Source organism: Gouania willdenowi, chromosome 6, assembly GCF_900634775.1.
Source record: "Gouania willdenowi chromosome 6, fGouWil2.1, whole genome shotgun sequence".
Classification (NCBI taxonomy): domain Eukaryota; kingdom Metazoa; phylum Chordata; class Actinopteri; order Blenniiformes; family Gobiesocidae; genus Gouania; species Gouania willdenowi.
The window spans coordinates 59,293,258-59,308,361 of NC_041049.1; the positions used below are offsets into that span (position 1 = coordinate 59,293,258).

Consider the following 15,104-nt stretch of genomic DNA (forward strand, 5'->3'; position numbering starts at 1 on the left):
GACCAAGTTTGAGTATTACAAACCTAGTCAAAAACCTTGTTTAGGTCATTGTACCTAAACAAGCATGATGTTTAATCAATTGCTAATGTACATTATACTGTATATATAATTTATCAATATAATGTACTTGTAATACCATATATATATTTAAGTAATGTACATTTAAATCTACACACATCATTGTAGTTGCAAAGTAAAATAAAATAACAATTATATTTCTTGTTGTTTTTTCCACTTTTATTTGACAATCTATATTTAATGTATTTAAATATAGAAATAATATGTACATATTTAATATTTGTCAATGTTTTGTATTTAATTTTTAATTTTCTTTTTGTTATTTTTCACATTTATTTATTTTTCTCACACATTGAAAAAGTGTTAAAACATTGTTATTCATGTCAACAGCGTATTTACTGTATTCTTATTAGTATTGACATAATAATTGATCATTTATATATTTATGTTTTAGTTAATGGTGCCAAATAAATATTTTTTTCCTAACAGGATAAATAATTGTGATTATCATTCTGGCCATAGAATAGTTCATTTATTGGAAAAATCAGTCAAATGTCTTTGTGCTTTTTATTCCCCTCTGCCTTTGCCGTTTAGGTCCTGGTGTGTCATAGTGTTTGTTGTTTTATTTGAGAAAGCTCCTATGAGTTATATATAGTATCAAAAAATAAATAACAGGTTCAATCATTTCAGTGTTTTGAACTATATTTTTTTGTTTAGATGCCTTGCACAAAGTCCCACCGCCGCTCCGAAGCTGCGAAGAGGCGGATGGCAGAGAAACTAGCTCCTCTAGTTACTCTTGCGCCACGGACGGATCCTGACGATGCCCGCATTGGTATGTAACGGTCTGTTGTCATTGAATGTCGTTTGTCTGAGAAGCTTCAGTTAACATTTGTTTTTTGTAAATAGGTGTCGGACCGGGAAGCGTCACGCCGTCAAGAAATGGGAAGTTTCTAGTTTGACTGGACACCAGCACAAACTGACCATCCCTGCTGAGTCCCCGGATAAGAAGGTAATTTTATTGGCGTCTGTGGCTAATGCATTTCACATGTGTACGTTTTGATTAAAACATCATTAACTAATTGCCATTCTGTGTGTGTAGTTTGTTCTTCTTGTGGGCGATTCCCACCTGCGATCCATTGCTGATGGGATCGTCAAGATGCCAGAAGGAAGGCTTTCCTTTGGCGTCATGTCTACCCCTGGGGGCTCCGCTAATGATGAGAGGATCGAGTTGCTCAACTCCACTCTTCCATATGATCCTGACCTGGTGGGTTGTTGTTTCTTGGTTAATGGCGTGTTGCAGCCGACTTAAATAGGTGCATATTGTCACCTACCGGACTGGAGTGTTTAAATATTGGTGCTATCTACTTCAGGTGTGCCTTCTGGCGCCAACTAACAACCTGAAGAGCACCAGGAACCCGGAAAAGGCTGGTGCTGACTTTGCCAGGCTTTTGTCCAGCATCCTAACCCGCTGGTCCAGGGTACGTTAGTAAAGCCTCTAATAATGCATGTTTGTTTAATGTGCAGCATATCAGAATGAAATTAATGGAAATCAATAATTGTTTTTGCTGTTAAATTAATACATTATATATAACAAATATTTTGAACAGCTCGTGGTGGTCGACTTCCCACCACGTCTTGATGCTGATCTTTACCCACAAGAGATGATGCGTCAAGAGTTCCACAGAGTCGCGGTTAAGTTAGGTATGTTGGAGAGAACATTTATCGACTTTATATTATTAATATTGTCATTTAGTGAAATTATGTGCTCATGTTTACCGATTGTCTTCAGGTGTTAAGTTCGTTCCATTGCGGAGCACTTCCCAGTGGGAAATACAGCTCTGTGGGCCAGAGATGGTGTAAGTAAAAATGATATGCTCCTCTGCAGGTTATGTTGGTTTTTCATGGGGTCTTTTTAATGTAGTAAATGTTTGTAATTTGATTTCACAGGTCCATCTGTCTGACAACGAGGGGATGCCTATACTTGCGCAGCTGCTCTGGAGGACTTCTTACTTGGTGAGTGAAATTAGAACTCCTCCATTCTGATCTTTGTTGTGCTTATTTCTTTGTGTGTAGCTTTGTGGTCTATGCAGGGCTCTAATGTGTCTGTCATTGTTGTGTGCTCGGCACTTTGCAATCAATCTTTATTTGTATAGCACCAAATCATAACCAATGTTATCTCAAGAGACTTTACAGTAGCGCAGTCTTAAGGACTGACTCTTCATTTTATTGATACACACGTATGCATATATACATATTTTTTATGCCTATGTGGTGGGGAAAAAACGTGAAGTCATCAATGTGTTGATTTTATTATCAGGAACTGGAAACATTGCCAGTAAGTAAGCCTGCGCTGGCACCCGTCAGAACACCACCTGTCCCACGCGATCGTCCACATGTGGTTTTGAAGGGTGAGGTCGTCTCACCACCTCCTCAAAAGGACCCCTTCTCATGGTCAGCTGTTGGACAAGGCAGGAAGGTATTTGACTGCATAACTCTAAGTGTTGCTTATTTGTCTCTAGTGTTATCTAAAGGATAGTTGTTTTTCTTAAACCAAATGTTTCTCTGCATTACAGAGGAACACATCAGGCGACGACTCATCCTCTGTGTTTCCGACCAAGGGGATGGATAAGCAGCAGGTAAAGTTTGAATGATCTAATGGTGTGTTGTTTGTTCATGTGCGCACAAATATAACACAGTAATTCTACATGTGTATTTTTCAGGTGGTGAGCGAGTTTTCCATCCCGCTGAGCCCCGTTTGGTTCAGGCCTGCCGTGCTGGATCTGATGGACAGGCTTGTGCCATCGAATCTCAGCAGTCCAGAGTCAATCTCTTCCCCCTCACAGTTAAAGCGCCCACGTAGCAAGGTCAGTTATTTTCTCTTATTGTCTGTAAAACATCTAAGACCGGTTAATACGTTGCACAGTGTTTATTCGTGGTTGTGTTCTTTGTTTCATTGGAAGAAAGCGCGTGCTGTGAAGGTGAAAAGTCAGAGTTCACCTTCCAGATTCCTGCATGGTGGGGTGGAGCGGGAGGTTTGTATTCATTTATTTAGTAGTTAGAGGAAACACAGAGCTTAAGTATTATACATTGATTGATTACTTATGTGTCTAATGTGTGTTGCTTTTGTTTTGTAGCCGCAGGTTGTCACTGGCTGCGTTGGACTGTGACCCAGCGTAGCTGTAGCAAGGACACCTGCACAGGAGGTGAGTTATATTTGTAGTTTAATAACTGAACATGTATTAACCTCTTTTAGCATCATTGGTTGTTTCAAGACAACAGTTGCATGTATTGTTGTTTTGTGGGAGAAAATGTTTATTTGATAAATCATACAATGATGCACCTGTGTGATGTGGATGAGGTGAATAATGAGGACAATAAGCTAGTGTGTTTGTCAGCTGTGATCTGTGATGCTCGGCATCTGGAATGAAAAAACTTGTTGGACTGCTTATTCATGGGAATTCTTTTTGGGGGGCAGAGGGATGCTGTGAAGGTGAAGACGAGGAGGTCACCTTCCAGAGTCGTGCCTGCTGGGGTGGTGGCAGAGGTATTTTTTAGTTTTTTTTTCAAAGCGTTGTTGAAATCAGATCTGTGTAAAATATGTATGAATTCAGGAAAAACACACAAAGCATTGCATATTTATTCAATACTTGTGTGTGTGATATTATTGTGGTGTTTTGCAGTTGCAGGTCGACCCTGGCACTGCTGGAGCGCATGCTGCTCTGTCGCCCACCCTGGCTGAGGTCTTCGCTGGAGCACAGACTGCTGCTGCGCAGAAACGGGACGTCCAATCTTCACCGGCAGAGTGTTCTAGTGAGGACGGCCGTTCTGCGCTGGAAGGTGAGGTGAGTGGTATGGTAGGTGTAGAGGCAGAGAGTTTGTGTGGTCGCAGCACAGTCAGGCCTGCTGCTCCTCGTAGGTCAGTCCAGGGCTCTTTTCATCAAGGAGATCGCCGCTTTGTGTATGGAGGTGTGCAGTGTATGGCTATTAGTCTGGCTGCTATGGCTAAACACACTATCCACAGTGTGTTTTCATGGCAGCCAGCTGACCTGGATGAAGTATTGGTAGTAGGTGATGAGGTCTACAGTTGGTTGTATGATGCGGGTTTAGTGAAGGATGCAAGTAAGCACCTTTCTGTGCCAGAGCTGCCTAAACAGCATTTCCTTTTTGGACACAGCTTTGAGTTTGTAGAGGGAGCTGTGGTGTCTGGTGATGTAGATGTAGTGCAGGGAGAGTTTATAGACATTGGTGTCCAATTCTCGTTAAGGGAGGCTTTGGCCAAGATTTGCGGAGAGTATGACACATCTTTCCTGACACTGGCAAGAAACACTTGCTCCATCATTGTTCAGGATGGTCGGTATGCAGTCGTGGACTCTCATGCACGCGATGCATTTGGAATGCAGTCGGCTGCAGGGAAGAGTGTAGCTGTTTTTTTGAGAGCCTGGATGGTGTGTTTGATCACATCTGCAGGTTTGCTTGTGGGTTGCGCTCCCAAAAGGAGTTTGAGCTTTGTGGAATGCGTGTCACTCCCAGAGGTGTAAAGCGTAAGAGCGATAATTTAGACAGTGAAATTGTTGATGTCGAGCCAGATGTGGTGGTTATTAGTGAACATAGGCATATAGAGATGGAGTTTGATCATTTAGACAGTGAAATTGTTGATGTGGAGCCAGATGTGGTGTTTATTAGTGAACATAGGCATGTAGAGATGGAGTTCAACCCCATTGGTACAGATGTATCTCAGGCCATTTGTAGAAAGTTGAAAATTGAGTATGAGAAAGTTGATGTCTTTTCCATCACTGGTCTTTTAGGAGCGCCTTGTCAAAATGAGAAAATAGAAGAGGATGGTAATTGTTTTTTTAGGGCCCTTAGTCAGGCTGTTAGTGGGACACAACAAAAACATAGAAAGATTAGGCTGGCTGTTGTAAAAATCTGCCTTACTTTCTAAATGCTTCACAAGACTTTTTTGAGACGTGGGTATACGTCTGAGTGTGTCTGGTGTTTTTACAGTGTAGTGAATTCTCTCCTTCATATCATGCAGGAAAAGCTGCTTCTGGAGCCCATGTTCGAGGTTCCACACTCTGACATCATGGCTGTGGAGCTGGACAGGGAGGTGGTTCTGGGAAAGTCACAGCCAAGATACATCAGGTGTGTGTTTAAGAGTAAACTAAGATTTATCACTTCACATGGGCACATGAGTGGTGAGGTAGCCCCGCCCACCACTTAAACACATTTTTCACCCTGACTGTTGACTGCTTTCAGAGCTCCAGCTAAAGCGTCGCCAGAAGAGGAGTACGACTCTGGCATCGAGGAGGAGAACTGGCCCCAACAGGTGGACGCTGCTAACAACTGATCACTTGATTAACATTTTATCTATATAAATAAAATACTTTTTGGGGGGCAGAGGGATGCTGTGAAGGTGAAGACGAGGAGGTCACCTTCCAGAGTCGTGCCTGCTGGGGTGGTGGCAGAGGTTTGTATTTTTTAGTTTTTTTTTCAAAGCGTTGTTGAAATCAGATCTGTGTAAAATATGTATGAATTCAGGAAAAACACACAAAGCATTGCATATTTATTCAATACTTGTGTGTGTGATATTAATGTGGTGTTTTGACCGAGTCAAATTCCTCGTGTGTACAACATACACTTGGCCAATAAAGATGATTCTGATTCTAATTCTGATTCTGATTTTGCAGTTGCAGGTCGACCCTGGCACTGCTGGAGCGCATGCTGCTCTGTCGCCCACCCTGGCTGAGGTCTTCGCTGGAGCACAGACTGCTGCTGCGCAGAAACGGGACATCCAATCTTCACCGGCAGAGTGTTCTAGTGAGGACGGCCGTTCTGCGCTGGAAGGTGAGGTGAGTGGTATGGTAGGTGTAGAGGCAGAGAGTTTGTGTGGTCGCAGCACAGTCAGGCCTGCTGCTCCTCGTAGGTCAGTCCAGGGCTCTTTTCATCAAGGAGATCGCCGCTTTGTGTATGGAGGTGTGCAGTGTATGGCTATTAGTCTGGCTGCTATGGCTAAACACACTATCCACAGTGTGTTTTCATGGCAGCCAGCTGACCTGGATGAAGTATTGGTAGTAGGTGATGAGGTCTACAGTTGGTTGTATGATGCGGGTTTAGTGAAGAATGCAAGTAAGCACCTTTCTGTGCCAGAGCTGCCTAAACAGCATTTCCTTTTTGGACACAGCTTTGAGTTTGTAGAGGGAGCTGTTGTAACCCTTGGTTTTAAAAAAAAATTGTTCTTTGTGGTTATCTAATTTGGATGGACCAGGTACTAGGTTCTCAAAAGTTACAAAAAAAATAAAGAAACCCCAACGAATTGAAACAATGAAATGGCTGGAGGCAGAAGTGAGCTATTTGTTTTATAACAACAAATAATTTAAAACAGTATACAACTTAACAGCCGGCATTTCTAAAAGTTACATTTAAATTTTCGGGCACCACTTTGAAACCAAAAAAAAAAAACCTCAATCAGTCATATCCTCTCTCAGATTCTTGAAATAGCTATAGCTTGTGTTTATCTCAAATAACCAAATATTTTAGGTTTTATTTTCCTTATAATATCAGTAACATGCATGTTTGTTTTTTTTTTCTTTTTTTCTTTTCTTTAATTCAAATATCATTCTTTGTACATGAATAATTTTTTTTAAACCCATGTATTTCCAAATATTTATATTTTTCCCAATAAAATTTTCACTTTAATCCATTTCAAAATCTCATAAATCATGAAATAATCATGAAATAATTATTTTGGCATTACCAAGCAGGTAATAAAAAAAATAGATTTAAGTTATCCCCTTTTTATCACTAAAACTTGGGCTTGAAAAACGCTGGGTTTGGTTCACTTTCACAGTTTGGCTTTATGTGACCATCTTCACCACATTGAAAACAATACCACGGTTTGGGTGGTGTACTTTGAGTTCTCTTGCCTTGTTCCATAAGTTTTTTGATTTCTTTTCCAGGCTTCCATTTTTCTTTTTGTCTCACATCAGATGAATTCTTTGAGTTTTGGGTTTTCGGTCTTAACGGTTTGGCAGTTAGTTTTACTAGTTGACTTTGGATTTCTGCGACTTGTTTTGTCAGTTCTTTTGTGATTGTGCTCAAAGTGGCAATGTCTTCCTCTGTGTCACATTTTGCTGATTGCATATGAGAGGCTACCTTTGGTTTTGCGCTGCCCAAATATTGTCTCATTCGCGCTGTTTTTGCAGCATGCTGATCTTCTTCAGTGCGCAGTAGCAATAGCAAACTAGGAAAGGATGGGGGACTTGTACGCTTTTGTTTTAACTGGAGTTCAGCCAGCAGGGAATCGTTCCAACAACCTTGACAAAACTGTGTTAGGAGTAGTTTGTCAAACTCACTGTTCGCGGCACCACCTCTCTTCACTGTGAGAGTTAAAGCTACCTGAAGACGTTGCAAATAGGACGATGGTTTCTCACCAACATTTTGGAAAGTGTGAAGAAACTTTGCAAATAATTCTCCGCCATCTTGAACTGTTCCAAAAGCAGAATCTAACAACTGTAGATATTCATCAGGTGAACTCTTCGGATCCAAGTGTCTCACCACGTCAGCTGCAGGGGGTGAGAGGCTATCAATGACTTTTCGAGATTGCTGCAGTTGTGATATGCTTGTATCAGTCATAATGAGCTCTACACTGGAGCGCCAAGTATCATAATCAGGCTCGTGAGCAGGGCGAGGATCTTTGCCTGAGAAAACTCTGAGCTTTTGAGAAAAATATTGCCCTGCGTAATCGTCTCTTTTCACTATGTGCTCAACTACCACTCGCTGCACTTCTGGAGGATTTAATTCATGCGTAGTAATGACTGGCCTACTTTGAGCTGGGCTACTCGCAGTGTTAGATGTTTTTGTCAAGTTAAGTTGTGCTCCTTGAGCATTGTGTTCCATTACAGAGGGCTGAGGTTCAACCAACGGAGACGCAGGTAGGTTTTCAGTTATGTTAGTTGGTTCAGGTGATTCAACAACAAGTTCTTTGATTGAATCATTTATCTGTGACATCATGTCTTTTAGGACATCTGCATAGGCTCTACCACTCATCTTAGCTAGGTTTTGAAGATCACTAAGATACGATTTGGTTGTGTCATTCCCAATGTTTTGTGTATAAACACTAGAAAGAGACTGTATCGTAAATCCAACTCCACTGTCAGATACATGAACAACTGGCAGTGGGCCAATAGCATTCACGGCTGCTCCTGAGTTGTACTCAACAATAACATTCTGATGCAACTTTGAAGATCTGTCATCTACTTTTATGGCTCTTGAGATTGACCCATACTGTTTTAAGAATTCACACACTTCTTCACATTGCTCATCTCCAGCCATTCCACTCACTATTATCGCATTTGGGATTTTCACAGTTTCCTGTTCGACTACATCCATTTTGGCTTATGTTTGCATAAAATCAAGAAACAGAAAAAAAAAATAGGAAGTTCTCCTGGCTGTGCTCGCCAAAATATTGTAACCCTTGGTTTAAAAAAAAAATTGTTCTTTGTGGTTATCTAATTTGGATGGACCAGGTACTAGGTTCTCAAAAGTTACAAAAAAAATAAAGAAACCCCAACGAATTGAAACAATGAAATGGCTGGAGGCAGAAGTGAGCTATTTGTTTTATAACAACAAATAATTTAAAACAGTATACAACTTAACAGCCGGCATTTCTAAAAGTTACATTTAAATTTTCGGGCACCACTTTGAAACCAAAAAAAAAAACCTCAATCAGTCTTTTGAGTTCAGTTTGTTATTTCTGGAAGAAATGTCAAAATGTCAAAAGTCTGTCAGTTAGGAAACTGAAGAAAAGAAACAACCAAAACAAATAATAATCCTTCTGTCGTGGAGGTTTGTGTGGTTACCACGATGTTGAATCCAACCAGTAGAGGAGAAAAAAATAGTTTTCAGGTCACTGGTTCCAGGCACAGGCTCGCCATCTCCATTGAAGAGAAAGTTCCGATCCAATCCATTCCAGTATTTTCACTCGCATCCAGGTCAACATCAATAACAATCCATCCAAACAAAGAAACCTAGCCTGTATAGCAAATAAATGTTGCATACAGCTAATCAAAATCATATCCTCTCTCAGATTCTTGAAATAGCTATAGCTGGTGTTTATCTCAAATAACCAAATATTTTAGGTTTTATTTTCCTTATAATATCAGTAACATGCATGTTTGTTTTTTTTTTTCTTTTTTCTTTTCTTTAATTCAAATATCATTCTTTGTACATGAATAATTTTTTTTAAACCCATGTATTTCCAAATATTTATATTTTTCCCAATAAAATATTCACTTTAATCCATTTCAAAATCTCATAAATCATGAAATAATCATCAAATAATTATTTTGGCATTACCAAGCAGGTAATAAAAAAAAAATAGATTTAAGTTATCCCCTTTTTATCACTAAAACTTGGCATTAAATTGTATATACAGTATCGGCATATGCAGTTAGCTGCCAGATAAAATCACAGTTACACCATACAAATACAATCAGAAACATGTTAACATCTCACAAACTTAACCAAAACCTTGGAAAAAACCAATAAAACAAGACGAAATATATAACATTGCTTTTTTATTTTTTTTTTTATAAATGATAGTTCACCACTCACAATTAGCATTAGCTCCCCGTTAGCATGTCACTCGCGGTTAGCATTAGCTTTTCATTAGCATCACTACATCTTGCAAATAAACACATTAACTCACCAAGATGATATCCCACATTAGACACAGCTCAGAACTCTTTATCAGCTCCTCTGTTCACTCTGTGACTAAGAAAGTGTTTCTTTCAGTTGGTAGCAAAAGAACTATCATTAACACGTCCTCTGGTCCTGAGCATGCAAGGCAAAAGAAAGGCCAAAATACTAACGTGAGTCTCAGTTCACGTCTCGGGGGGCGGGACATAAAAACTCTGGACCAATGAGGTCATTATCAAAACATACTAACAGGATGTCAAGGTAATAACAAAATACCCACACTTCCTCTTACCAAAATAAATTAATCTTCAAAATAAAATAAAAAAAATATATTCACCAAAGAAATAAGGTACACTTTCTCAACTGGGTTACACTGTGGTGTCTGGTGATGTAGATGTAGTGCAGGGAGAGTTTATAGACATTGGTGTCCAATTCTCGTTAAGGGAGGCTTTGGCCAAGATTTGCGGAGAGTATGACACATCTTTCCTGACACTGGCAAGAAACACTTGCTCCATCATTGTTCAGGATGGTCGGTATGCAGTCGTGGACTCTCATGCACGCGATGCATTTGGAATGCATTCGGCTGCAGGGAAGAGTGTAGCTGTTTTCTTTGAGAGCCTGGATGGTGTGTTTGATCACATCTGCAGGTTTGCTTGTGGGTTGCGCTCCCAAAAGGAGTTTGAGCTTTGTGGAATGCGTGTCACTCCCAGAGGTGTAAAGCGTAAGAGCGATAATTTAGACAGTGAAATTGTTGATGTCGAGCCAGATGTGGTGGTTATTAGTGAACATAGGCATATAGAGATGGAGTTTGATCATTTAGACAGTGAAATTGTTGATGTGGAGCCAGATGTGGTGTTTATTAGTGAACATAGGCATGTAGAGATGGAGTTCAACCCCATTGGTACAGATGTATCTCAGGCCATTTGTAGAAAGTTGAAAATTGAGTATGAGAAAGTTGATGTCTTTTCCATGACTGGTCTTTTAGGAGCGCCTTGTCAAAATGAGAAAATAGAAGAGGATGGTAATTGTTTTTTTAGGGCCCTTAGTCAGGCTGTTAGTGGGACACAACAAAAACATAGAAAGATTAGGCTGGCTGTTGTAAAAATCCGCCTTACTTTCTAAATGCTTCACAAGACTTTTTTGAGACGTGGGTATACGTCTGAGTGTGTCTGGTGTTTTTACAGTGTAGTGAATTCTCTCCATCATATCATGCAGGAAAAGCTGCTTCTGGAGCCCATGTTCGAGGTTCCACACTCTGACATCATGGCTGTGGAGCTGGACAGGGAGGTGGTTCTGGGAAAGTCACAGCCAAGATACATCAGGTGTGTGTTTAAGAGTAAACTAAGATTTATCACTTCACAGGGGCACATGAGTGGTGAGGTAGCCCCGCCCACCACTTAAACACATTTTTCACCCTGACTGTTGACTGCTTTCAGAGCTCCAGCTAAAGCGTCACCAGAAGAGGAGTACGACTCTGGCATCGAGGAGGAGAACTGGCCCCAACAGGCGAATGCTGCTAACAACTTGATCACATGACACTGAACTGTGGGTTCCACCTTAAGTCCCTGACTGATGAGCTGTCCATGTTTTCATGATGAACAAGTTGAAGAGAGAACAACAACCTTTGGTCCTGTGCTTCGGATCCTAATCTGTAGTGGTGTTCACCTTTATAAAGTATTTCAATCTCTGGGGATTGTTAACATTTTATCTATATAAATAAAATACAGTTTTATTCATTAAAATATTTGTAGCAAGTTTCTTTTGTTTTCTCTTAGTGATGATTGGCTATAGGGAAGCACGTGGACGTTATGGGAGCGTGTGATGTTACCATGCCAACCAATGCCTTATATCATGAGGGCATGACATTGAAATTCCATGAACACATTAATGCTTTGATGAGTTTCCCCCCACCATGATGATGATGGTGCTCACAGTGAAAATGGCTGTAAATGCTTCACATTCAGGGCAGTTTATACGTCACATTCCAGAAACAATGAGAAGCTTTTAATCATCTGTAAAAGGTCATTATCTGTGATTAGTGTCCTCTTTTAAAAAGTGAAACTCTGAGTCATTAAAGGAGCAGTACAACTAGATATCATCAGCATAAAAATGATAAGACACATTTTATTTTTAAAACCACGGATCAACCAACCATGAGGCATCAGGTACAATAAAAACAAATTTGGCTCTAGAACAGAGCCCTGGGCTACTCCACATGACAGGTTGGACATATTAGACATAACATCATTATATATTATATTGTTTAATATTATAAATTATAACTAAACATATGTAACAGTGTGAATAAGTTATTAAATTCCTGTAAAGTTTGGGACGCAAATGTTATTATTTGTTGTTTTATTTTGAAAATCCTAGTGGATGTTAATCCTGCACATTTTTTGATGGAATGGTCTATTCGTATGGTTGCCGTATGTTCAACCCACGGTGTTATTGGTACGTTTACCGAAGTACAAGTATGTAACATGTGACTTACACATATCAGTTAGCACTCACTGCTATAAACCAGCCTTGTCCCTGCCTTTAACAAGGAATTTAACACTTAAAGGGGACAAATCATGCTAAATCCACTTTTTTAGTACTTAAATGCATTTTGATGTATAATTAGATTGTTTAGAAGCACAGAAAAGTTAAAATTAATCTCTTCAGGTGCTCCGTTGATATCTTTATATTCTGTTTTGGTCATATTTTTCAATCTGTTTCGATTTTTCGATTCTCTATTACGTTTTTTGAACAATAACGTCAGCGGAACTGCCAAATTAGGACATCGACTCCAGGCCCAACACTTCGAGCAATCCGCCATTTTTATTTCTCGCTTTTATTTTGTAGTCCAAGCTCCAGGATGCAGAAGTTACGAGAGGAGAAATCAATATGTTTGGTTGTTGGATGTAGTAACCCACACGCTTCATTACACCGTCTCCCAGCATCAGAACCTTTTCAAAGTGCCTGGTTGAGTTTTATTTTTCACGGAAATGTACCCACATCTGTGGGTAAGGTCATTTTTGTGTGCGCGAAGCACTTCAAGGATGACTGCTTCTGCAACCTCCACCAGTATAAAGAAGGATTTGCCAAAAGACTTCGTCTGATTGAGGGTTCAATTCCTTCTATCTTTGGAGACGACGAACAGAGCACTTCGGTAAGCTGTAAATAACGCTAAAAAGTGTGATGATGAGACGTCCCTGTCATTGTTTTGTTAGCATTAGCAGTTGCAACGTCTTCATATGTTAGCGCTGTGTGCTCGTTTTAGATCCTTGATGATATGGCCTACGTGATTTAATTTAAGTCTAAAGTTTTCATTAGTCATTTCATTTTGCCGTTTTTGTCTCCGAAAAGACTGTATTAAAATGCATTTCGTAACGTTAGCTTGGCGCTAGCGTTAGCTCGGTGCTTGTGTTAGCTCACTTGTTAGGGTTCTGCAGGTTCATTATCTTCATTTTCATCTCGCTCCGCCGGGTCAGACTCTGGCTGGAACATGTAAGGCTGGATGGACAAGTCTTCTGTTGTTGACATTTTGTAAATAACCTCTGAATAAAAAGTTTATGCGCCGCTACATAGCCGTATCTCTTCTATCAAACTACAAAAATGGCTGAGCAGGGTGGAGTTGAACCGAGTGTCACCTGAAGAGGGGGCGGGGTATGGAGTGTCTCATTTGCATTTAAAGAGACCGCACCAAAACGAGTTGCTCTCAGAAGCACATCAGAAAAGGGGTAGAAAAGGGGCCTGTGGAGCTATAATAATGAGGAATTCAGACCCAAGCATTGCAGTTCCGCTTTATATAGACCACTACTGTATGATTTATATCTAAAAAGGAAGGATTTAAAACCATGATATGTCCCCTTTAATTCACTGATAATTCTGAGCTGATTGGTTATTTGTAATAACAAAGAACCTGGTGTTGATCACCATGGCAACAATAAACTATCCAGTCTACCTCCTCCAACTCTCTGTTGCTCATTTTATTGTGTTGAGGCTTCCGAAGTGTCAAATTTGAGAAAAGCTCTCATAAGGGAGTTTTACTTTCACTTAAAGGTGCAGTCCGCGACTCTCAAATCATGTAAGGCTGGATGGACAAGTATTCCGTTGTTGACATTGTGTAAATAACGTGTGAATAAACTTTTTCTGCGCCGCTACGTAGCCATATCTCTTCTATCAAACTACAAAAATGGCCGAGCAGGGTGGAGTTGAACCTGGAGACCTGCATTTAAAGAGACCGCACCAAAACGAGTTGGTCTTAGAAGCACATCAGAAAAGGGGTCTGGGGAGCTGCAGTGCAGTTCTGCTTTATATAGACCACTACTGTATGATTTATATCCAAAAAGGAAGGATTTCAAACCATGATATGTCCCCTTTAATCACGCTGCTGCCTCACAATGGGCCCCTTATGGCTTCACACATACATGACCTGGCCCAGCCTGGGATGCAATTTTTTAACTGGCATCCTTGTCTGCTCTACCTCCTAAAGGTGGGTTAATCCCAACATGTTAATCAGGGTTGGTTGTTGCATTTTATAGGTGTGCATTCCTCGGATACCATGGTGCATAATACCCTGTGAATCTTCACACCCATACAGGTAGTAGCAATTAGAGTTGTTCAGCATGAACCATGGTCTGCTGTACCTTGTAAAGGGTAGTATTTAAAAAAAAATCATGGATTGGCTGTTATAAGCTGGTATGAAGATAATTTTTTTATAAAAAATTAAAAAAATCAAGGGGTATAGGTGCATACTGTAGACCAATCACAGCGCTTCACACTGGAAGAAGTGCAACAGAAGCATGAGGGAGTATTACAAGATGAACTGGGGACTTTAAAAGGGTTTCAAGCTACTACTTGATAGTACTATACCACATTATTATACACCCAGACCTGTCCCTTATGCCATGAAGCCTAAAGTTGATGCTGAAATTGATAGACTGTAAAAAGAAAATGTCATTACGCCAGTAAAGTATTTATAATGGGCAGCACCTGTGGTTTCTTTGTTAAAGCGGGATGGTACATGTCGACTTTGTGGAAATTACAGAATGACTGTAAACAGAGTCTCCGCTCGAACAATACCCTACATCTAAAATAGAGGATTTATTGGCTGTGTTGGCTGAGGGAAAACAGTTTACAAAACTAGATATGAGTCACGCATACCAGCCAAGGTAAAAGCTGTTGTTGATGTTCCCAATTCTTCTTCAGTGACAAAGTCTAAAGCATACCTGGGCTTGTTGAATTATAATAACCATTTCTTTCCAAATCTCTCCACATTGCTAGCCCCGTTACATCAGCTGCGTGTGATGCCTCATCACATGGTGTAGGGGAAGTGTTATCCCACATAATCGAAGATGGAACAGAAAAACCATTTGGTTTTATATCTCGTCCCTTGGCAGCAG

The 15,104-nt window shown here is 40.2% G+C and overlaps 1 protein-coding gene across 1 annotated transcript; it reads left to right on the forward strand.

Annotated features, from left to right (window-relative positions):
• The first annotated feature begins 1,822 nt into the window (after positions 1 to 1,822).
• Positions 1,823 to 11,551, forward strand: LOC114464636 (uncharacterized). The gene is made up of 15 exons (XM_028449039.1): positions 1,823 to 1,874; positions 1,966 to 2,031; positions 2,336 to 2,494; positions 2,592 to 2,654; positions 2,739 to 2,882; positions 2,979 to 3,050; positions 3,153 to 3,221; positions 3,494 to 3,562; positions 3,699 to 3,855; positions 5,054 to 5,160; positions 5,275 to 5,344; positions 5,417 to 5,485; positions 5,706 to 5,867; positions 10,930 to 11,036; positions 11,151 to 11,551. The coding sequence occupies exons 9-15, from the start codon at positions 3,730 to 3,732 to the stop codon at positions 11,248 to 11,250; spliced, it is 741 nt and encodes a 246-aa protein (XP_028304840.1). The 5' UTR covers positions 1,823 to 1,874; positions 1,966 to 2,031; positions 2,336 to 2,494; positions 2,592 to 2,654; positions 2,739 to 2,882; positions 2,979 to 3,050; positions 3,153 to 3,221; positions 3,494 to 3,562; positions 3,699 to 3,729; the 3' UTR covers positions 11,251 to 11,551.
• The last annotated feature ends 3,553 nt before the right edge of the window (positions 11,552 to 15,104 follow it).